Source organism: Nipponia nippon, unplaced genomic scaffold, assembly GCF_047370975.1.
Source record: "Nipponia nippon isolate SJK-2023a ecotype South Korea unplaced genomic scaffold, ASM4737097v1 scaffold_3, whole genome shotgun sequence".
NCBI lineage: Eukaryota > Metazoa > Chordata > Aves > Pelecaniformes > Threskiornithidae > Nipponia > Nipponia nippon.
Window position 1 is genome coordinate 54,007,694 of NW_028262347.1, and position 22,652 is coordinate 54,030,345.

At 48.4% G+C, this 22,652-nt stretch overlaps 2 protein-coding genes across 13 annotated transcripts in view; one reads left to right on the forward strand and one right to left on the reverse strand.

The window, feature by feature from the left end:
* CNOT4 (CCR4-NOT transcription complex subunit 4) overlaps positions 1–3,341 on the forward strand; it is a 102,455-nt gene extending 99,114 nt beyond the window's left edge. For 9 of the 12 annotated variants that reach the window (XM_087766163.1, XM_087766164.1, XM_087766162.1 and 6 more), the window contains 2 exons: positions 976–1,188; positions 1,953–3,341. In XM_087766163.1, the coding sequence (XP_087622289.1) occupies positions 976–1,188; positions 1,953–2,254 (515 nt within the window). In that variant the 3' untranslated portion in view covers positions 2,255–3,341. The remainder of the gene's footprint in view (positions 1–975; positions 1,189–1,952) is intronic. The other 3 variants (XM_087766170.1, XM_087766172.1, XM_087766173.1) reach the window with 1 other exon arrangement.
* A 6,660-nt stretch (positions 3,342–10,001) lies between these two features.
* LOC148054606 (sushi domain-containing protein 3-like) lies at positions 10,002–16,789 on the reverse strand. The gene is made up of 5 exons (XM_087766925.1): positions 16,612–16,789; positions 14,661–14,849; positions 11,844–11,979; positions 10,567–10,746; positions 10,002–10,239 (listed from the first exon to the last, which is right to left on the reverse strand). Exons 1-5 carry the CDS (start codon positions 16,787–16,789, stop codon positions 10,002–10,004), a joined length of 921 nt encoding a protein of 306 aa, XP_087623051.1.
* Positions 16,790–22,652: the final 5,863 nt, after the last annotated feature.

Below are 22,652 nucleotides of genomic sequence, written 5' to 3' on the forward strand. Positions count from 1 at the left end.
ACAAGTTAATTTAAGTATGTCTTTCTGTATTGGTTGATAAATAGTAGGATGCTCGTGTCTGGCTTGTTTTGCTTTGAGGTACCTAAAGCAGGAGATGGATCGTAGAACCTGATAGTCTGTTCTAGATAGCGTGGTTTAACGTTTGTGTTCAGGGATCATTTGCAGTAGTGTTAATAGCCACGTTATCCTCTTGTCCTTTTTCAATACATGCCCTGAAACATTTAAGCAAGCGGTTGAGACTTGATTGTTTTGGTGTCCAGCATGTTTGCTTCTAACCAAAGTTTTGAGGATGTTGCTGTGTCGGGGATTATTCTGAAAGGTCTCTAAGGAATTTTCACTACTGTTCTTCAACTGCAAGAGGAAAGTGCACTCCCTCCAACTTCATGAAACCTAATTACCATTTCCTTCGGAAGAGCATCTGTAGGGCTGTGAATGAGCGAGTTATAACAAAACAAAAAACTCTTGTGATATTCCTCCACCTCCCTGGTTCCTCATGTTCGGTTTCTATTGCAAAGCCCTACCTAGCCTTTCTTCATTTTAATATACTTCAAAGAAAACAACCCTTTCGAGCCTGCTGTCCAGTAATAAAGCAGCTGAATTGGGTTATCTAGCTTGCAACAGAGGTATTCTTATAAAGGATCTGGTAGGTTTTCCCCTATTAGTAACAGAGGGAGAGCCACTGTGCCCTTGATTATTCAAGTCTCTGAACTGAAAAAAATGGGGACATATGAATTGGGGGAGGAGTTAAATCTTTCTCCCACTTCCTTACACTTGGTTTAAAACCTGCCAGCCCCTCTGAGTAATTCATCAATCATATAAACATTGACCCTAGTTTTTGGACAGGGAAAGTATTAAATGCTTAGCTTAAAAAGTAAAAACGAAATCCCATACCCCACCAAAGAAGGACATCTGTTTCTAACTTCAGCTTTTTATTTTTTTTATCTTTCATTTTTTTTTTGTTGGTAAATCTCCCAGACAACAGCAGTTCTGTAGAGAGTTTAAATATGAAGGAATGGCAGGACGGGCTAAGGGCACTTCTACCGAACATTAACATCAACTTTGGTGGACTGCCCAATGCTTCTTCCCCCTCCAACGCCAACCACAGTGTACCAACGTCCAACACTGCCACCACCGACAGCCTGAATTGGGACAGCCCTGGCAGCTGGATGGACCCCGCAATCATCACAGGTAACCATTTCTCACTCCTTCAGCTCTGCTGGCAAACCATCAAATGGGTATTTGGCACAAACTGATTTGCATCTGGAAAAAATAAAAGTCAGTATGCGGTGGTCTCTTCCAGCTTCCATCCACAAAACCTCAAGGGTCCAGGAATTTTTGTGGAACCGCTAGGTATAACGAAGTGTCACTTAGGCCTTTGCAATGCATGCCCGGGACCTCTGCAGGCAGTCAGGTGGATCAGCGCTTATCTATAGGGTCAACGTAGGTGTCCCTTCTGCTGGATGGCATGTCCGGTATGTGCGCCGCTGGTCCTGAGGCACTGAAGGCATTCACTGGACTTTGTTATTTAAAAAGGGACATACTCCACTTGTTTATAAAGCTCTCTTTTATAAGGCTGTCTGGTTGTGTTTCCCTGTTAGAGAGGCTGAAGCATGATTCAAGTAGGCAGAGTAGGAGGTGAAGCATGCAGTGTACTGGTGGTGTGGTAAAGTCACGTCAACAGGGATGCAGTCCTTGCACAGGATGTTCGATAGAAAAATGTGTATTTTACGAAGAAGTGCTCTGAGGAGGAACTTTCTCCTATCTGGATTTAATGTTAAATGTTTTGCGGGCAGGATAATTATATATAATAATGTGAAATGCATTCTCTGTACAAACTAATCATGTTTTCTCATTGTTGCTTTTTGTTAGGTTAAATTGACCTCCTTCGTGCTCAGCTTATTGCTTCTGCTCTGACTTGCTTGTATCCCTGTTTTTTTTTCTTCTCTTCATAGGTATCCCAGCCTCCACAGGAAACAGTTTAGACACCCTTCAAGATGACAATCCTCCACATTGGCTAAAATCTCTTCAGGCCCTCACAGAGGTGGACGGCCCCAGTGCAGCGCCATCACAGACGCACCACAGTAACCCCTTCGGCACACAGATCCCTCTGCACAGAGCCAGTTGGAATCCCTACTCTCCTCCTTCAAACCCCACCAGCTTCCATTCCCCACCCCCAGGCTTTCAGACAGCCTTCAGACCCCCCAGTAAAACCCCCACAGATCTACTACAGAGCTCAGCGCTGGATCGTCATTAGGAAAGGAGGAAAAAGAAAAAAAAGAAAAATAAAACCCAAAACGTTAGAAATGCAGGAAGTGTCCCACCCTGACTCCTCCCCATGCCCACCTACTGTTCCCTGTCATATCTTTCTTTCTGAAGAATCCAGTTCCTGATCAAACCTCCCCCCCCAAATGCAATGCCATCACAGGGTCATGACCGTGTCTTTTCGTTAAGTTTCTGCTGAGCCAGTGTTTGAAATACACTGTTTGAAATATTTTCTAACCATTCTAAGGAAAAAAAAAAAAGAGAGAGAGAAATCAAAATGCAGTCTCAATGCTTAAGGAGAATATTACTGTCTTATGTCTTTTGCACATGAGTATTTCTGCCTAGTGGAAAAATGTCAGTCTGCAGTAGGGGAAAAAATGCAATGCAGAATCAAATGCAGAAACATGAAAAAGGTATTTAATTTAAATGAAGTTACTGAACATGTGGGGCAAGCAGCAGCCTAGCATTTATTTTGCATTCAGTGTGGCACTACACAGGGAAATTGCTATGTTGGTTTTTTTTTTTGAGAAGGGGATTTTGTGTCAGTCAGAGTTTGACATGAAGTGTGTTGAAAGACAGAACACTTAGAGCTATGAGTAACTGGCATGTTGCTAAAGAGTGGTTTAAAGAGGGGAGAATAAGATTTTTCTTTAATTTTGGCTTTAGATTTAAAGTAAACTTTAATGTTTTAAAAATATTCACAGATTTAATACCTAGCGTATACATAATATAAGCAGCTGAAACACGAGTGATATTTACTTCAGTCTTTCTGTCTCCTCTGTCAGTCTCTCTTTCTTTTTTTTAAAAAAACAAAATTCACCTGATTAGGGCACTCTGGGATAGCACTGCATTGGGGCCACATGATCACCATCAGGAGCAACCTCTGACCTCCTCTGCCTGCAGCTTTTACTTAACCCTGTAGTTTCTGGACGTTTGTGCAGTATTGAAAAGACAGGAAAAAAGAAACAGATAAATAAACATGGTTATAACCTGACGCTAAAACTAAAACCAAGGAAATGTACCTCTTTCTTCAGAATTAAAACTAAAATCTTAAATAAAACGGAAAACTTGATGATGAATTTGCTTTCTGTTTTTTTTAAGCTTGGATTTTTAATTACTGCATCTGGTAAAACCATATGTCATTGCATGTTTGGGTTTTTTTCCAGTTCATCTAAACCGGAGTTACTTTTTCATGGACATATTGCTTTGCATGGTGATTTCTGTATTGAAGGGTAGAAAAAGCATACACACTTTAAATTTTTAAAGGGATTCTGTTGTCTTTACTCATGGCAATAGCTAGAGGCTGTCTGTCTCTAACCTTTTATTGGCGATATCCTTTTAAATATGAAGCATGTAAAACTTGTTTATACTTTCTGACTTAAATGCCATGGCACTTGGGACAGATAGCATGCAATAATGTGTCTGAAGGTGTGGCAGAGAATTCTAGTTACAACTCCGTGTTTCCATCGGCACCATCGCTTAAAGGTGTAAAATATTGTCACTGCACAACAGGGGATGAAGAGCTCTTAACATACAGAAGGCCTCCAACAAGCTCTTATACTTCCAGCCGGAGATATTTAAAACTGGCGATCTTGTGATTGGGGTGCTGGATTGACGTAGCTCGTGAGGATGGCACTCTGAAATCCTAGAGCTGCCTGTGCAGAAGGGTTTCTCACCTGGTGTGAGCTGTATAGTTCAGGCTGGCTGCCCTCCTGAAATGTTTGCTGCTGGCAGGGGCAAGGAAGGGAATTCACACTGCTGAACTGCCGGCACCTAATGGGTGCGGGAGGGGCTGGCCTTTCGTCGTCCAGGGAGTGGGAGCAAGTCCTGAATTGATCACTGGACAGGGGAACCAGGCATTGAATCTGCATAAAGTGACTCTAAATATCCTGCTTTGTAAAACGTCACTTGTTGGCGATTGCCCGCTTTTGCTCTTTTCTTACCTGTGTGGCTGTTTAGTGCTGTATTTACTGTCTGCATTAAGGAACTGCATGTACTGTTTCTGGACAGGCATCATTGCTGCAGATCAGTTGTGTGCCCTGGTCACTTGGGAGAACGTGCACACCCTTTGATGCCAACACTCCCCTGCGACGCAAACAATGTTTTTTGTCACCCCGTCAGCCCCTGCATGATCCCCCGCTGTACCTGCTGGTGGTGGAAGGAGAAGCACTGCCTGCTGGGACTGCAGGCAGAGAGTGTCCTCTCCTGTGGCAGTGCCTGCCCCTGGTGCTGGGAAGCAGCCCAGTGGGAACAGTCTGCTGCAGGTGCTGGTGAAGATGCAATGTGCATTTTGTTTCTTTTTTTTTTTTCTTTCTTCTCCAGTTGCTGGAGACAGACATTTTTTCAACCTTTAACATTTCACTGCTAGAAGGGTGCCTTTCCTGACCCTGAAAATAAGCAAGCCTCCCAAAGCAGCTGTTATTGCTTCCTATGTACCACTGCAATTCCTGAAGCTGCCGCCTTCTTCGGTTCTTGATTTGTCTCTTTGCCACAGTTTAGGATGCACTTCAGCCGCTCAGGAGAGCGCTTACTCCCTGCTGCCATACGAGAGCTTGTGTGGTTGTCCTGCTGACTAAATTTAGCCTTACGGAAAAGGTTTGCAACTGGCATGATTTTTTTTTTCTCTTTATGGTCCCCCTCCCCAGCCCCAAAAGACTTCTTGTTGGGTAACGGTGGTGTTATAACATTAAAATATATCGGTGTTCAGGTTGATTGGGGTGGGGGGCAGCTTCTGCCTCTTTTAGCCTAGCTTTATCTACTGCCTGATGCAGATTCCTGCGTCCCCCGTGGTCTGGAAGCAGCCTGGCATTTCACTCTGTTCAACTGTGTGGAGCCCAATTAGTTTCTCCTAATGTTTTTGTTGGTGGCAGACTCTTCCTGCGACAGGAAATTCTGGACAGGAGCCTTCATGGAAAGGAGAGCATGTGTCTGCTTATGTGATCATCTCAGTGCACGGTCTTCTGTGGTTTTTATGTATTGTATGGACACTTGCAGCTCTTTCTTGTATTAAGCCAAGAACAGTGCTTGACTAAAAGGCTGGCGACCAGGACTAGCAACACATTTAGTAGATGGTGTCTGATGGAGATGAAATTAGAGAAAAAGGATGGACCAGACTCCTCCTCCAAAGCAGACGTGAATGTGTGTTGAGGGAAGGGAGTTACTAGCCATGAACATGTTGGTACAAGAAATTGCATTGCATTTTCAATGAATTTTCAATTCAAGCGTAGTAATTTGGGGGTCAGCAGTGCTGGAGTGATACTAAGAGTTCATGGCTGGTTTTTTTTTTTTCTTTTCCTTTTAATATCTAATAGGGGAATGATGTTTCTTTGGAGTACAGCAAAGAGTATAATGTCACCTTCTAGGTAAGGTGAAGAGCCATTGCATACATTCCTTTTCCTTCCTTTTATAACTTCCATTTCCTACTTGCAAGTCAAGCGTGAGCAGGTACGTGCTCTTCTAAGTGCGGTGTCTAGACAGGGCTGCTCTAATCATACTTAAAACACCATTGCCAATTTCCATGACAGTTTTTAATCCTGAAATTGAGTTTGTATTCTAGTTCCTGAACTCCAAACTTTTGTTTTCCTTCCCCTCCATCATAGACTGTCTAAAAAGTATTTTTCAGAGATGCTTGTTTAATCATAGGCATTCAAGATGTTGGATTTTAGGGAAAATGCAGTGTGTTTGGGTTTTCTTGCGGGGGTGGTGGGGTGGTGGTTTGGTTTTGGTTTGATTTGTGTTTTTTGGTGGTGGTGGTTTTGGTTTTTTGGCTTTGTGTTTTTGTTTGCTCTGTTTTGGCTTGGGTTTTTTACAGCTCTGTAGAGCTGGCCATGCTGCTGTGGAGATTTTTGGCGTGAACGCCTTTTTTTCTTCTGGGAGGAAGAGGGGTCATGCACCAATTTCTTCCCTCACCCTTGCAAGGGAGCTTAGAAAAATACACTTGAAAAGATTGTAGAACAGTTACCTGGGTGCTTCTTGTTCGTCCCTCTCCTCGGAATGCATGGAAGTTGCCTTAAGTTGCAGAGGAGCTTAGATTTGGTGTTGGTCTCCACCATACGTAAATCCACTGAGTGGGATTGTATTGCCTGGGACTCATTCCCTCCGGGAAAAGCTGTAGCACTGGAATAAAAACTGTTACTGCTCAGAACTGAGGTGTGTTGAGAAACGCTGAGTGAGAGGTGGCACAGTGCTTGAAGGGTTAGGGGACTGGAGCTGTCACCAGCCCTGCTTGAAGGGGTGTAGGTGCTCCTGACTTCCCAAGGGGAGTGAACTCTCCCCCAGCCTCGTCGCTAGTGACATGAATTCTTAGCACGTATAAGGAAAATAGTGTGAAGTGCTGTTTGCTGTGAATGCATGTCTGTTAAAGAGTAGTTGTTGCTTTACATCTTCTAGCAATGTATGGCTATATGGCTGGCTATAGAAGTGCTTTCAGCTTCACTGGTTTATTATCATGTGTTTGGGCTGAATGTGGATGTAGTAACTGTAGGAACTTGTGCTCCTTCCTCTTCTCCCAAATCCCAGGATCTCTTTTTCCCTACTTTGGGATGTTCCACTGATGGGAAACAGCTCTCGGGTCCTCTTCTGTTTATGGCTGTGACAAAGCTCCTAAAGAGGAAAAACATGAAGTATCGTCATAGCTTTGGGTTACAGCGTAAGAAATGGTGTAGCTTCAGTATGCTCTGAGGTACGTGTGAGAGCACTGTCTATGAGCAAGACCTTCATCTTCCCTTCTTTCTGGTGTTTGCCCGAGGTTTACCGCTGTTATATTTATGTGGCAAAGCAAAGGCTCCTGACATGGAAATGGCCAAATGAAGTTCTTGCCATACAAGTACAGGGAGCTAAGGCGACTTGTGGGGATGCAGGAGTCTGAACAGCTGCATGGTGGAGGTTTGAGGTGAGTTGGGTGATCCTGGCAGCAGTAGATTTGTTATTGGCTTTGCTGATGAAAAGCACTGGTTTAGGGTGGTCTGATGCAGTGATACCAGGTGTGGAAGTCATTTGAACAGAGGTGGTGTCACTGTGGAGGAAAACAGTATAGAAAAGTTCTTGTTAATCCCAAGCCGCTGACGGGAGACTGATGATCTGCCTGACCTGTGGTGGTCACCAGGAGCCCATCTCCTGCAACACTGACGAGGTGGAGTCTTTCAGTGGGATACAGTCATTGCACGGTTACTGTTGCTTTCTCCTCTGAAACCTTGCTGGATTGCCCCTTCTCTCCCCTAGTCCTCGGACTTACAAATCTGACAAATCCCCAAGCAAACTTCCATTTTGTGAAGTAAATAATTTTTTTAAATATCAGTTGTATAAAATGCTTGTTTCAAGTTGACATTTTTCTCTGTATGAAAAACTACTGTGTCAGTTTTTAATTGAAAATGTTAACTTTTTGTTATGACACTTAAAAATCAGCATCTTTCTGGACATGTTTGGCAAAAGATTTTTATATCTAAAATGTGCGTCATTTCAGTTTGCAGTGAAAGCAGGTGTCAATCTCTAATTGTAGCAAAAAATCCCACTTTTGGTTTTAAAGCCTTGGATGGATCCAAGGAGCAGCAAACTCTGTGTCCCAAATTTTTTGGTTTTTTTTTTTTTTTCACAAAAATCTCCTTGGAGAAAGGCGAAATTGTAGTGAGTTGGGTTTGGGGTTTTTTTCGTGTTTTTTTTTTTTTTTTGTTAAAGCGTGGCAGGGGAGAGGAACAGATAAGGAACAGATATGAAAAATTTCATTCCCGTCCTCTTGTTTCCCTTCCTTTTTTTCCTGGTTTCATCTCTTAACAAGACAACTCCTTCCTACGTGAACGAGAAGTTGGGCAGTGCTGTTCCCAGGGCAGGTCCTGGGCTGAATCCCCTCCCACGAAACCTGTTTCGGTGAGACAGAAGTGGAAGCGTCGTCCGGGGTATGGCACCGATGCACTCGTGAGAGCCCAAAACGCCCGTAGCACTGTGCCCGAATTCACTGCTGGCGTGTCTGCGCGCAGAGCACCTTTTTCCGCGGGTACTCCGGGTGGTCTCGCGAGCGTGCCGGAGGGGACTGAAGAACAGGTTACCTTGAAGCAGGATTATTCCCCTCCCTGCGTGTTAGACTTGGCTGGAAAAAGAGGGAGGAGAAAAAGGTAAGGTTAGGATGTGAGCCGAAGGGAAACGCAGAGCAGGTCCTGTTTTTCCTGTCCTTTCCACAGCTTCGGCTGTCTTAGGAGAATGAAAGGTTTTTTCCTTCTTATGGTGCGGTGGCTGGTAAATGGCCACTGTGGGCGCTGTCACCCTTTGCAAGGGATCCGTAGAAGCTTTACCACCTGCTCCCTCCCCCATGAAAAGTCAGCCCCCAAACCAGACTTTCCATAGGTTGGTGACGTGCAAAGACGACATAGGAGGTGGAATGGGGAGAGATTCCTTTATTAGAAACAGAAAAAACAGTGTCCCTAGCCCTCTTTCCAGGGAGAAGCGGCAGCCCAGATGTCCGCTAGTAGGTCTTGCCTTATTACAAAAATGTGCTACCTTCCATCTTTTAAGGCTTCTTTCCTTGAAATCTGATGCAAATGTTGATGGAAATGAAGTCAGCAGACTAAAACTCCTAGCCTTTGTAGCAGGCTTGTTTGAGTATTGCAGTTTGCATCCTTGAGCACTGGATGGCAGGTGATGCTGGGGGTTCGTGTCCTGGGTGCTCGTTCTTAGGGATTCCCTGCCCCACACATGCAGCAGCTCTTGGGGCTGCCAGCACCTCTTCTGATGGATGCCATAATGCCTCCCGGGACACAAGCAGCATTTCTGTGCACACGTGGTGATGCCATGTTACTCAACAAGTCCCATGTGCTCAGACTGCGTCAGGCGTGCTACGCGTGCACAGGCCTATCCTGCAGTGCGAGCAGGCGACCAAGGTGTCCTGAAGCTGCTGGCCGGTATCTGCATGCGCTGCCTGGGATGCACCCCTGTATTTCCACCCAGGAAATCCTGGACAGAAATATGGGTGTCATTGCTTTCTGAATGCAAATGATGGCACTTAGGCTAGCTCTTCAGGTGCTGCTGGAGCTCCTGATACACCTGATGTGAATCTCTAATGCAGGAGAGAAGGGATGAAAAACTCTTAGGTGTTGTGTGGTTTGTTTTTGGTGGTTTTTTTTTTCCCCATGTGCTAGGTCCTTTGTATTAAAGATAAATTCCTGTTTTCCTCTTGGCTGGCTATCTTTGCACGCTTGTCACTGCATCTTGCAAGTCTAAGATTGTCTGTGTAGAAATGGGGAGGATATGGTGAGTTCTGAACAACAACAAAAAAACCCTTTAAATCTCAGCCTACATTCAAGTGCAATGAATTGTAAATGCTTCCAATTATCTGATGACATAGATGCCTTGTTCCTGGTCACTGTCTGTCTTTACTTTCAGCCTTTAAAAGAGCCCTAAACAGAAAATCAGACTCTTGTATTTAAAACCTGAAGGCTGCACATGCTCAGCCTGTAGGTTAAACTGGAGCTACTCAATCTTGGCTTTATGTATCTCACCAAAATGATCAATTAAGAAGCTTGTAACCCAGGAACTCTTGTTTGAAACGTGCAATTCTGGACATGGGGGGGGGGGGGGATAAAAGGGTTATCAAAAAAGCCTTTCAACATGCAGTGTCAAATTTTCTGTATTTGAAAACCCAGGTGCAGTAATTGGCACTTGTGAAATTCTTCCCTGAGCTCTGCAGACTTTCGAGGAATTGATGGTGTTAAAAGAAAAAAGGAAAAAAAGTTGAATGGCAGTTTAAATTTTCAAACCGGCCTCCCGAACTTGTTGAAGAGCTTATGTTCCTCATAGCTTCTGTAGTGGAGGGGGAGCAGGTCCCTGGGGAGGTCGGCAGGGCAGGGCATGGCAGGCAGCACTGTGTTGCGGGGCTTGCGGCGTGGCTGGCTGGGCAGGGCGGTGATGGGCTGTAACACCAGCTGGGGCAAGACCTGCGCGTCAGGGTGCCAGCTCTGCAGGGGCAGCTTTGGCAGGTTTTCGGGGCTCCTGGTAAAGGCAAGAAGGAGAGGGGGTAGTAAGAGAGGGCTGCCGTGCCGATGGGAGCCTGCAGCCCACCCAGGTGATGCTGAGGCAAGGTGAAAGGGAGCCCTGGTCCTCTGGCTCACCTCCCCCTTGAAAAAGAGTGGGTGCAAAGGTTTCGTTGCTGTTAGGTGCTAGGTGGGGAGCATGTAAGATGGTGAGGCAGGGGATCGAATGCCCGAGCGACGTGGGCTTTTACATCTGGCTGCTCCTGCCTCCAGGTGGTCTGGGAGCAGCTCTTGCCCCTGCATGAGAAGCTGGGGGGGCAGTACCAGCAAGGGGGCTGAGCGGTACCTTTGGAAAGCGAAGTTATTGCAGCCTGCGAATGCCCCCGGGAACACTGAGCTGGAGAGGGCCGAGAGGTGGTAATCGCGCCGGTGGTAGTGTTTCAGTCTCCCAAAAGCATTCCTTCCCCTCTCCGGGGTGGAGGGGTCACACTGCCATCCTCCTCTGGCTTTCCTCCTGTGCCGCAGCCTGCAAGGTGGAGAGAGAAATGCCCATGTAGATGCTTTCTTTGCACTTTGTGGGCTGGTTGTGTTCATTTGCACACACCCTCCCCGCCCGGAATCCTAAACCAAGGCTGTCACCCAGTGGTTTTGACCCCCTTCCTTCACTCCCAGAGGAAAGCACCGAAGCTCTTTCAGCCCTGCAGAAAAGGGGTGCTGGTGAGGCAGCAGCCAGCCTGGGGAAGAGCAGGCCAGCCGGGAGAGCTATGGCTGGTGCCTGCTGAGAGATTTGAGATGTTCTCTCTTGCAGGGTTTTTTACTCCTTGTCCTTGTGCACTTCTGATAATAAGGAATTAGGCTCTCTGTTAAAGCTGCATCCCTAGGTAGGCTCCTGCATGGTCCCTGTTGCTGTGATCCCTTGTTCAGGGTACCGTTGCTGGCAAAACCGGGACCGTAGGCCAGGAAAACAGGGAAGTGCTGCTGCAGAGATGCTGTTCTGCGAGTGTGGTCCTGACTGGTGGTACCTTGGCTTGCCCAGCCCTGCTCCCCACTGTGGCTTCTCTCCCGGTCCTTCCCAGAGGAGGATGCTCCTCCTTTCCCCCCCACTGGGCTGTGCCCACACAGTTGCACTGAACTTAGCCTCGGAAAAGGGATGTTCCCACCAACCATCCTCCAGCTATTGTCTGTTCCCTTCTTCCTCCGTTATGGAGAGCTTTTTGTAAATCACCAAAGCTAACAGCTTTGCATGTGTTGCGGCTTTTCTTGCAGGAGCCCTCTGCAATCACTGGTAGCATCCCCGCTGCCAGGCCCCCTTGCAAAGCATCATCTTCATCACCGGGGCCAAACCTACCTTTGCTTTGGAGCAGCAGTTTAACTTTTTTACGCATGATCGTGCCAAGCTGCAGGTGGCTTCAGATGCGCGAACGGGAGGGCTGTGCAGGGGGAAAGGTGGGTTGCAGGGGGCCGTGTCCCGAGTGGGTGCAGCCCGCCCGGCTGCGTGTCTCAGCAGATGGCAGCAACGACTCTCCTTCAGCTCCAGCAACCCCTCCAAAAACCACCTCACCCCCCTCCACACACACACACACACACACACACACACACACACACACACGCCTCCCTACTCACCCCCCGCGGCTCCTCCTCGCCTTATCCCGCCAGCAGCAGACAGCGAAGGAGAGGGACAGGGCCAGGATGACGGCTCCGCTCAGCAGCGAGGCGGCCACCGCAACGCGGGAGCCGGTGCCCGAGGGTTGCGGGGCGGCTGCGGGGGCAAAGCGGGGCGGTGGTGAGCCGAGACCGGGCTGCAGCGGGGCCGGGGCCGGGGGGGGACCGCAACGCCCGCGGATGCGGGCGTTGGGTCCCCCCCCCGGCCCCGGCCCCGCTCCCCCATGGGGAATAAACCCTAAAGTTATGCTTCAGGGTGCAGCTCTTATTAATAAGCATTTAAAAAAAAATAACGGTGAACCTGGGCGATGCCGCGCCGGCTCAATTAGCAAGAAAGTTAAGGGGGGGGGGAGGAATCCTATTAAAAGTTAATATTTTCTCCAGATAATTGAAGTAAAATAAATGGCGTGGGACAGAAAGCTTAACGTGCCGGATGCATCCTGCGTAAAGCACAAAGGTAGCATGAATTGAGACCCAAATAAAGAAATGATAGTAACATTTTTTTTTTTTTTTTTTTTTTTTTCCCGGAACGTATATTTCTGCTTAACGGTTCATTGGGGAAAAAAGAAAAAAAAATTTGGAAAAGGGGGAAAAATTTGGACAAGGGGGAAAAGTTGGAAACCAAAAGTTTAAATAGGAAAAAACCAAAAGTTTAAATAGGAAAAAAACAAAAGTTTAAATAGGAAAAAACCAAAAGTTTAAATAGGAAAAAACCAAAAGTTTAAATAGGAAAAAACCAAAAGTTTAAATAGGAAAAAACCAAAAGTTTAAATAGGAAAATAATTAAAAATAGATTAATGAAGCATGAGTATTTGAAAGAAAAAATGAGCTTGTGAAATTAAAAAAAAAAATAAATTAATTGGAAACTTTGATGGCTGTAATCATAAAATCATAGAGTAATTTGGGTTGGAAAGGACCTTTAAAGGTCATCTAGTCCAGCCCCCCTGCAATGGGCAAGGACATCTTCAACTCCATCAGGTTGCTCAGAGCTCCATCCAACCTGTCCTTGAATATTTCCAGGGATGGGGCATCTACCACCTCTCTGGGCAACTCATTCCAGTGTTTCACCACCCTCATTGTGAAAAATAGCCACTTCCTTCAGAATTTTCTTGGATGGGTGTATGGTCCATTCAAGTCTGTGACCCCTACCTGCCCTAAGATGGATGTCCAGAAAGAGCAGATGAATTACATCCTGATCAAACTATAAAGGAACCTAAATGATGTTTGCATTGTAAATGTCTAAAGCTGAGGACGTGGCTCCCATCCCAAGAGCAAAATAATATGAAAGAATTTGCTAACATCTACAAAAATTGCATGTTTAGGTTTGCAAAGTAATGCAACACACAGATTCAAAAAACCCAACCTTATGACCCTTGCAAAATAACCAAACTAAGACTTTGCTTTTTGTTTCAAAGAGAACAAGTGCGTGGGGATCTTTTTCCTTAAAACCGTCTTAAGATCTCTTCATTTTGGGGAACCCATGGTGTGATTTAAGGCTTGGGATTTGTTTTTTTGGTTCACCCAAGTTGTGTCTTCATTAAGCAGTGCACGAACTGCAGCGTCTGTTTAGAGCTGAGAAGACAAGGTTTGCTAATGAGCTTTATGAATATTTTACTATAGGAGTACCTGTAACCTATTGCAACAAAGTTAATTGCTTTTCTTTTGCTGTGTTTACTTTTATGAACCAAAGACACTCACTGACTGTATATCACCAGGTTTTACAGCTCTGAATTGAGGTGAATCAGTTTATTTTTGTTTTCATTTTTAAAGGGCAAGCTGCCTGGGGTGCTTCTGAGCTGAAGCACCTGCAGGGATGTCCTATGGTTGAAGCACTTCAGTTTCTAATTTGGCCTTCGCTGAGATGCTACCTTTTTAAAATGGATTTGCTTCTCTGGAGCAAGTGAAAGAAGCAGCAAAAGAGAATGTGGCAGACCTTTTCCATTTCAAACATTTTTAGTCAGCTATTGCACCACAGGTTTTTGCCCGTAAACTGTTTCTGAAAGGGCCCTGGCTCTTTAATTCTCAGTGTCCAGCATGAGCAATATAATTCACGCATAAGCTATACAGTATTTACAACTTCTGTGGTTTTGCTTGCTACTGCAAAAATACTTTCTTGAGGGCAATTTTCCTGAAATGATTTTATGTACGCACACAATATGCAGTGTGTGAGAGAAAGCTTTTAAAGCAATAAATTTTGTTCCTTCGACATTCAAACGTTTGTTCTTGATGAGCTCATCCCACAAAAAACACGAGGGCCATTTGCAACCGGCACGTGCTCTGCACGTGCCTTCACAAACAGCACGTGCTGGCTTATTACAGAGTTCAGCTTTCCTCCTGCTGAAAGCTTTTGGCTGTGCCCTGGAGTCCCTGTGCCTGGCACCTGGAGTTGGGCATCAGCCAGTACCAGGTCTTGACCCAACTTGGTGACTTCTGTAGCCATTACTGGGAGCGAGATAAGGCCTGGTTATCTGCTGAGCTGATGCCAGGTGAATTCGCCCCTTTGGCACCCCTCCCCTTATGTAGCTCATGAAATGCTGCTACAGGGACCCCGCTGAAGCATGGCATTTCACCCATGCTGACAACCACCGACTGGGTCAAGCTGGACCTCTGCTGTCCCCTTTTTGGGTGGCTGGGGCATCCCACCTCCTCCTCCTGCTTGGCCAGAGTGAGGAAACCCCCATGCAAGGGCCAAGTAAGCAATCAGGTGGCGATCACCTGCACCCTGTTGAGACCCTACAAGTGGGCAGAGGCGCTGGGTGATACCGGCAGGCTCCTTACCCTGGCAGTGGGGCGGGGGGTGGCTCCAAGACGAAGCGCTCTCCTGGCGGAGGCATGCGAGCCTCTCGCTGCCCACCAGCTGGTACCCCTCCTGGCACCAGTACACAAGGACTGAGCCCAGGGAGACGCCTGAGCCTCTGTCCACGTAGTAGTATCCATAGCGGGGTGGGGGGAGAGCCGTGCACGGTGCTGGGGGAGAAGGGGAGACATTAAGTGGAGGTGGTGACAAAGCCCCCACTGGTGATGTTCTTGAAAAAGCTGCCTGGCCCCTGCGTCACTCCTGCGGGTCCTGCAAGTCACTGAAATTTTTTTTTGTGTAATCCTAAGGGAGAGATGTAGGGAAGTCTAGTGGCTTTATCTGGAAAATAAGTCTTCTAGTTGTAAACTCTGCAATGTGAGCAGCTACTGAACAGCAAAAGTGGGACTGGAAAGGTACAGGATGGCGACAGTGTGCAGAGAGCAACGCTTAGGAAGGAAAGAAGAGGACAGGCATTTTTTAATACCCCAACAATCTGGGAGAATATTGTTGGCTGGAACTCAAAGCAATAAAAATACTTCTCTATGCTATAGAGAGATACTTTTTCCATCCCAGCCTTTAATTTTTTTTCTAGTTTGTTACCCACAACTACTCAGAGCTACTCAGTTACCCTGCTTAGATCAACCTTTCTGCATTGCACCCTTTGCATCTTTAGTGCTGTCCTTGTTCCAGCTTGCTAGTACCTGGTGAGAGCCGGGAGTGAGGCAGGCTCCAAAAGGGATGCCAATCTGACTGTGTGCTTGCAAAAAAAACCTGGATATGCTAACACAAGGCCAAGAAAATGTGAACGAGTAGATTCTTGTGTAACAGGTATTATAGGTACCAATATCCCGAATTAAAGGAAAATACTCTGATCAACTCTAGTTAAGTCAAGCTTAAAACCTGCAGCCAGAAACGTGCTCTGTCTAGCTTAGGGGGAACCCTTGAGGGAAACTCCAAGTGCAGCAGTAAAGCTAATGCGAGAGAGAGGTTTGGTTTGCCTCTGGTTTTGCTGAGATGATGTAGGCTTCTCCTCCAGAGGGGCTGACAAGAAACAAATCAGGTTGAGTAAGGTCAGACTTTCTCTAGGTCCAGCAACACTGTTAACGGGTAGTGGAGATGTCTATATGAGTAAATTCAGGGGTGCCAGGGACATGGACTGGGTCTGTTGTACAGTTAAATTGTCTGTCACTGGCTAGCACCTTCCTCAACAATCCCTTGCCATGATTTGGAGATAAGGTGGTCCAGGGACTGTTCCCAACAGGCGTTTTGGAAACAACATATAGTTCATAAAGGTTTGGGAAGGTGAAGGGTTCAATAGAATGGCACGGGCTGCTCTGCACCGCTGCCCGCATGCAAAGGTAGGCAGGCTGCCTGCACCGGGCGGGCGGTCACCCCACGGCAGCCCCCATGCCGTGTCCCACTTGCTGGGGAACAGCATGTACTCTGCTCTAGGAAGTAGATTAAAAAAAAAAAAATCACCTTCAGCATTTGGAGATTATTTGTGCTTTTAAAAAAACTCCATCCTCATTTCTTCTCAAGGGTCTCAGCTTAGCCCTTGGCGACAGGGATGTGCTCAGTGCACCCATCCCCTGGCCAGGGAGCTGGTCCATCATAATATGCACAGAGGTTAACATGGAGGGGGACTTCACTCTTAAAGGAAGACAGTCAAACATTAAATTTCCGCCCTGTGCCTGGAGACTTTGCCTCTGATGTGACACATCTCTCCCAGATCACAGAAGCTGCAGTGGCCGTGAGGACCACGCAAAGCCCTGCAGCCCCTACACGTGCCCTAGGCATGCCTCCGCGCCCACCGAGAGAAGCACCGTCATGCCATCATCAACACGTCCCCATGCCCTTCACCCTGTGCACCTGCACGGTGGGGCCCTGAGCAGCCCCGCAGAGGGAGAGGCGGGCAATCGCTCACTCGAGTACCTGAGATGTTGCTGTGCGTGTAGGTCCTGTTGGCAACGTCTCTCGGCAGCCCCTTTCTGATGTGTTCTGCCCCAGGCGAGACGGTCCCAGGCCCAGCACCATCGCTCCAGGCAAAGCTCAGGCAGCTCCAGGGCAGAAGGCAAAAGGCAATGCATTTCCCCAACCTTTGTCTCATCATGGTTTGGGGAAACACAGCATCGTCGGGTGCCGGGCTGTCCTGAGTGCCTGCGGTTTCCCTTTGCTTCTGAGCAGAAATCAGCTGGGCTTTTAGGGCATTAAGCCCTGAGCAGCAAAGCTAGCAGCCGCTCTCCCCCCAGGGCTTGCCTCTTCTCCGTGTCGGCACAAACCCCGTGTCCCTGCTCCTAGCGCTGCCAGCCCTGCTCTGGCCGCTCAGCTGAGCGGCTCCGAAGCCCTGCAGGGAAACCAGGCGTGGGATAGGGAGTGAGAAGGAGCAAGCACTCAGGATCCATCTTTTACAGCTCCCTCCTGCAGGGACTGGCTGTCACCATCTCTTGGGGTGCTGGAGCCGCACATCGGGTACCCTCCTCCTCCTCCTCCTCCTCCACCTGCTGAAATCCACACTCGACCTTGCTGCTGAGACTCCTGGGCTGCAGACCCTCTCTTCCCTCCCACCAGAGCCCAGGGCTGATTTTCTGTAAACAGCAGTGGAGCAGGATAAAAAGGGTCTCATAGCAGCAACTCTGCCAGCTTTGCTGCTGCGGGAACTGGAGAGAAATCTGTTTGTCCTTTTCCTCGGGGTTCCCTCTGCGCGGTGTCTCTCTGCCTGTCGCTTCAGGCCATGATGTTTTCTGATGTTTTATAGCTGGAGGGGCTGCAGCAGCAACCAGCTTTTGCCTCTTGGGATGCAGGTTGCTCTTCACCCGCCTGGACCCTTGTGCACACCCAGAAAGAGGTGAGGTGTCCTGGGCTGCCCAAGCACTTGAGACAGTGAGGTTTCGGCACAGGCAATGCCTCTGTGCCAAGGCTTTCCCCAGCAGCCAGTACACCAGCTGTGTGACCAGCAGGGCTTTGCAGGGTTTTTTGGAGCATCCCCGGCTGTGGCTGTCTTCTTCCTTCCTTGCACCCCCTGGAGCTCCCCTCATCCTGTGGGTCTCCTTTACCCCTCCTGTCCTGCATCCTTGCCTGTCCTGGGGCAACCTGGGACTTACTGCAGGTATAAGGGTGAAATCCCAGGCCACTATTCACTAATAGCATTGGCACAAATACAGCAGTCTCGGCAGTTGGGTGTGAGGACATTTGCAAGCACTCACAGCTTGGCCGGGAGGTGCTCTGGCTCTGTGGGTCGGATTTTGTTCAGCTCTCTTTTATATCTGTGGCCTGTAGCTGCAGCCAGTGTGCTTGGCTGAGCATGGCTGCCTGAGTGGATCTGGGGGGCCAAAACGTTGCCTTGGATGTGCGGGCAGCTCTTGTTTGTAAAACCAAACAGTGGTCTTACTGTCTTTTGTGATTTACTGCAGTGCATAAAGGGGAAATAAAAATGTCAGATGGAATCAAACCCCTGTCCCATCCCGTCCCATCCCATCCTGGGGGTCTGCGGCAAGGAGGGGAGCTGCGGAGCTGGGCGGTGGCCGGACCTTGCTTGCGGTCCCTCCCCGGCACAGGGATGCCCTCTTGCTCACACCCAGGGTGGCTCAGCAGTGCTCCATCCCTCCTTGCACTTGCAGAGGGGTCTCTTGTCACTTCCATGGGCCTTTGGACCTGGGAACACCTTAATCCTACTCTGTCTGTCCATCTGTCTCTCAGACACTCCCTTTTGGTTTTGGCTGTGCTGGTACCTCTCTGGGCTTCCCTCCAGGGGATTTACTTGCTCTCTCAGGAAAACCGGTTTCAACCTCCCATGACTCATAATGATCTTTCTCAAAAACTACTTTAATTTCTTCTCTTTCCTGGTTAATCCTTCTTAAACAGTAAGCTTTCCTCGGCTCCCCTTGGAAAGCGGGCCAAGGAAGGAGGGGGTCCTCCCCAGCTCAGTGAATATTGCTAGTTTCTTGTTTTTTTTTTCCTTTTCCCTTCACACTCCAGGGATTTTGCTGTTTGTTTGTGCAATGAAGGTAAGCTTTGAGGCAGGCTGGTCAGTGTGAGAGTGTAACACTGAGAGCAGAGGAGCCGGCCTCGGGGCATGCCCCTGGTGCAAACACAGTCATCTTCTGGCAGCCTGGAGCTGGGGCACAGGCAGCCCCGTGGGCACTGGGAATGCACCCGTCTGGTCAGACAGGACCAACCCTGAACTGGCCCCTGCGCTGAGCCTGAGCCTGATGCTGCGTGTGCCTTCTCCTGCCGGGGCTTTCGAGCTGGCCCCACCACCGCTGATGGCTGGGGGGTGGTGGGAAGAGCCAAGGGCAGTGCCCTCTGCCCCCTCCTTGCAGCTGATGTGTCCCAGTGCTGAACAGCTGGGGACTGAGCACGTGCCGCAAGCATGGCCTTCAGTGCGGGGCCAGCACCGGTAAGTCCTGTCACATGCGCCAGAGAATGAATGGGCTCAGCAAAAGCCCGGGGACACAATACCACGCTTAAGCTTGTGCTCAAAATGCTGAGTAGATGACATGGATTATTCCTTTGCTAATTCTCTTAAGAGCTATTCCTGGGCCCAAGGGAGATGAAGGGGCTTATTATTGCAAAATCAATATCCTGCTGGGGGCGGATTTCCATGCTGTTCCCTGCACCCTGCTTTCTGGTGGCAGCCGTCTGCGCAGAGCTGGGGAGCCAGGCACCAGGCTGTTCAGGCAGAGGCAGGGGATCACCTTGGGCTCAGGTGAGGACCATGTCCGTGCCCTGGCTCGGCAACCCTTTCCTTGCAGGGAAGGCAAGAAGGAAGCAGGAGCTAGCAGGGGAGCTGGTGTGGCCGAGGGGCTGCAGCTCTCCCAGCCCCAGGGTCCTGGCTGGGGGCTCCCACCTTCCCAGCAGATCACCTGTGGGTGATCTCCTTCAAGGCCTGCTCCTCCACCACAGCAGCCTGCAAGGCAAAGCTCAGCTCATGGCTTTCAAAGCTGGCTCAAAGGTCTCTCACACCTGCACTCAGATCTCCCTGCTGGCTGATGGGCATCCACTTAGGGGTAAAGCTTTGCTGAACCATGGTGGGCTTTTCCCCTACCTTCTCCTGTGCCTCTTTGAACCTTTTAAATACTTGCTTTGCAAAAATGCCTCTCTTACATATTCCCACCTGCATAAGTGTCACCCTGCCCCGGACAATTTTCTCTTCCAGCCCCTGCTCTACAGCTTCAAAGCTGGCACCCTAGCTCGGATCAGCTACTGGGGCTCTCCTGTCTTCTGTCCCATGGCCTCACCAGGCCAGGATGCCCTCAGCCCTGGGGATGGCACATGGCCGCCCTCCACCTTGTCCCATCCCTGTGTCCTGCCTCCTCTCATGCTGGTGCGCCTGGCCAGAGAAAGCAGCATCCCTCTTCCCGTGGCACATGCAGCCAAGCAGAGCTGTGTTGGCATCAATACGGCGCCATGACACTTTAGGAGATCCCTCCTTTAATCTCCTGTAGGTGTTTTTTACATCTTGGCGTGGCTCACACCCTCATACCATTCTCCTGGTTTTGGCACAGCCTCTGGCAGCTCTGCAGTTTCTTATTGTGCTGCTTTGACACCAAAAAGCACCAGCCCTGGAGAAGAACAAGCGCTTTTCTTCTTCCTCGTGACACAAGGCTGTCTAGAGGAGGGTCCCCAGAGGAACGCAGGTAGATGAACTGCAAGGGTAACCAGAAAAGGCTACGTGGTGCTCTGCCTTATGGGGTCTCAATTGCAGTGCACCCCAGGTTTTGGCCCACACAAGGGCTGGGCATGATGGGTAGGAGCAGCCCTGCATGGAGAAATGCTCATCCCATGGGACTGACAAGCTCCCTGACAGCAGTGGGATCCAAGACCTGCACCCAGGGCAGGGCTCTGGAGTGGCTGGATGAACAGTGACAGGAGGAAAGAAGAAGGGATTGGGTCAGGGGAGACTTGCTGGGAGAGCTGGGTGACTGCAGCAGTCTTGCCAGAAAGGAGCCAGGGAAGCTTATGCGTTGCACCCAGCTTGGTGGGTGTTGCTGTCTGACTGCAGCTTGTGCAATTTCCCTGGGACACTTGCTTTTGCTTACATGGGGGACTGGCAACAGGAATGTAGATGTGTGCCTCAGTTGTCTTTATATGTCAAGTCCTTTGGACGAGAAAAGGCAACTGAGAGACATGGGAAGGGAAAGGGTGAGCATACAGGTAATTCTCTGGCTGGGACTCTGCATTCAGTTTCTTGCTGTGCCATAGAGATCCTGGTGCAAAAATAGAAAGCAATGATCCCTGACTATTTAAGGGAATTTACTTTGGTCATGTTCGTTCCCCTGCTGTGTCTTAATCAAACATTCTCTCAGGTAGACTTTGTCATATACCCCAAGAACATTGCAGTGTGTTGCACTGGTTGCACTTAAGTGGTGAGACTTATTTCTCATGGGAAATAGTGTTTGCGCACTTCAGCAGGCCAAGAGCAAAAGCACTGGGCTCACCCGGGTCTGTGAGTGAGCAGTGCAGAAGCCAATCTTCTACTACCAAACACACGAGTACTAATTTCAAGTCAGCGACCATGGGTGATCCTATTTGCTTGCAGAAGGTTCTGCAGACAGAAGGACATGGAGGTATTTTGTGACTAAATTACTCATTGCAAGTTATTATTTGCTGAGTTCTCCTGCTAGGCCATCCTTCACACAAACCAACCAGGGTTTGTGGAAGAGAAAACTGTTCTCCAGGAAGATGATTCCAGATTTTCTGGTGCAAAGTCTCCATGTCACGCCTCTTCTGTACCGCACTCCTTTTATTTCATAGCCCTGAGTTCCCCCTAAACCCATCTTTTCCCAGCTCCAGTAGCCACAGGTTTGTGAGAGTACTGTGGATGAATCTGCCCTCCCAGCAAGGGGCTTGGTGTGACTCACCAAGGCTGCACCTCCCTGGATAATGATGTGTGGACAGCCACACATGGAGGGACTCCTCTCACTTAACTTTAGACATCTTCATCTGTGCCAGTCACTCTTCGTTGTTTCATAGTTTGGGAAAGAAATGGGATTTTTCTATCTAGCCCATTTGGGACTCCTATTTCAAGATGCAGTGGAGGTTTTAGAGGTGCCCACTGAATGCAAAGGGAGTTCATGTATCAGTGCCTGCACTGTGGATGGGTAAAGAAGTCAGTGGGAGGACTCTCTCACCAAACCTGCCTGTAGTTGCTGGCAGCGGAGGGCGCTGACAGTGTGTTCAGATTTGTTGCTACCCAGATTTTTTGGGGATTGCAGGTGGCAGGCACTTGCCACATCTCCATCTACCTGTAGGGCCTTGCAAGTTGCCACGCTGGTGCCACCTCAACTGCAATTTGGTGGGGACACCTACAGAGTGCAGGAAGCTCTTTAGTCATGGAGGCATAATCAGGGACAGTTCAGGTTTGCATCTCAGGGTGGCACTATAAGTTGATCCATTATGAAACACACCCTTTGAGTTTGAGTTGAGACTTTGAGTTTCAGGGAGAAATGTAGCGTAAGAGAGAAAATGACCCTGTCAGGAGAGTCAGGATACAGATGGTCCAGGCTCTCCTTGTAAGTACAGGAGACTTAGGGTCGAGACTGAAGATTTGAGCTGGGTCTCCCATGTCTCCAAGCTTTTCCTTGATTGTTGCTTTTAACAGTCAGTTGGCTGCTTCTGCCCCCAGGAGCATAAACCGAGACAGCCTTTCCTGACATGAGCAGCTGGCCAGGTAGCTTGACTGATAGCAGGAGATATGCCAGACACACAAGTCAACGGAATCCATATTAGATTTTCTTTTGGTTTCATTCCTAACACATCATGAATGAGTTGAACAGGTGGATGCCTGCCCATTTATTCCTAAAAGCCGTTCATACAATTGATTAGGCTGCTATTAAGTGATGACATTACCAGTTAAGCACGCATCTTTGCTAATTGAATAATTCCTTGCTGTGAAAAACCTCACAAGTCAGAGAGACTTCCTACATACTTTGCTTATTTCCAAGGGCAGGATCTTCCAGGCTGCGGCACTTCAC

Bases quoted from the DNA above. Each gene is read 5' to 3' on its own strand.
- LOC148054606 (XM_087766925.1), bottom strand. From the start codon at position 16,789: ATGATGAGACAAAGGTTGGGGAAATGCATTGCCTTTTGCCTTCTGCCC. The intron at 11,980-14,660 runs GTAAGGAGCCTG...TTGCCCCCGCAG, and splicing joins CCCCCCGCCCCACTGCCAGG to CCGCCCCGCAACCCTCGGGC. The intron at 10,240-10,566 runs GTACCGCTCAGC...TGCCTTTACCAG, and splicing joins AATAACTTCGCTTTCCAAAG to GAGCCCCGAAAACCTGCCAA.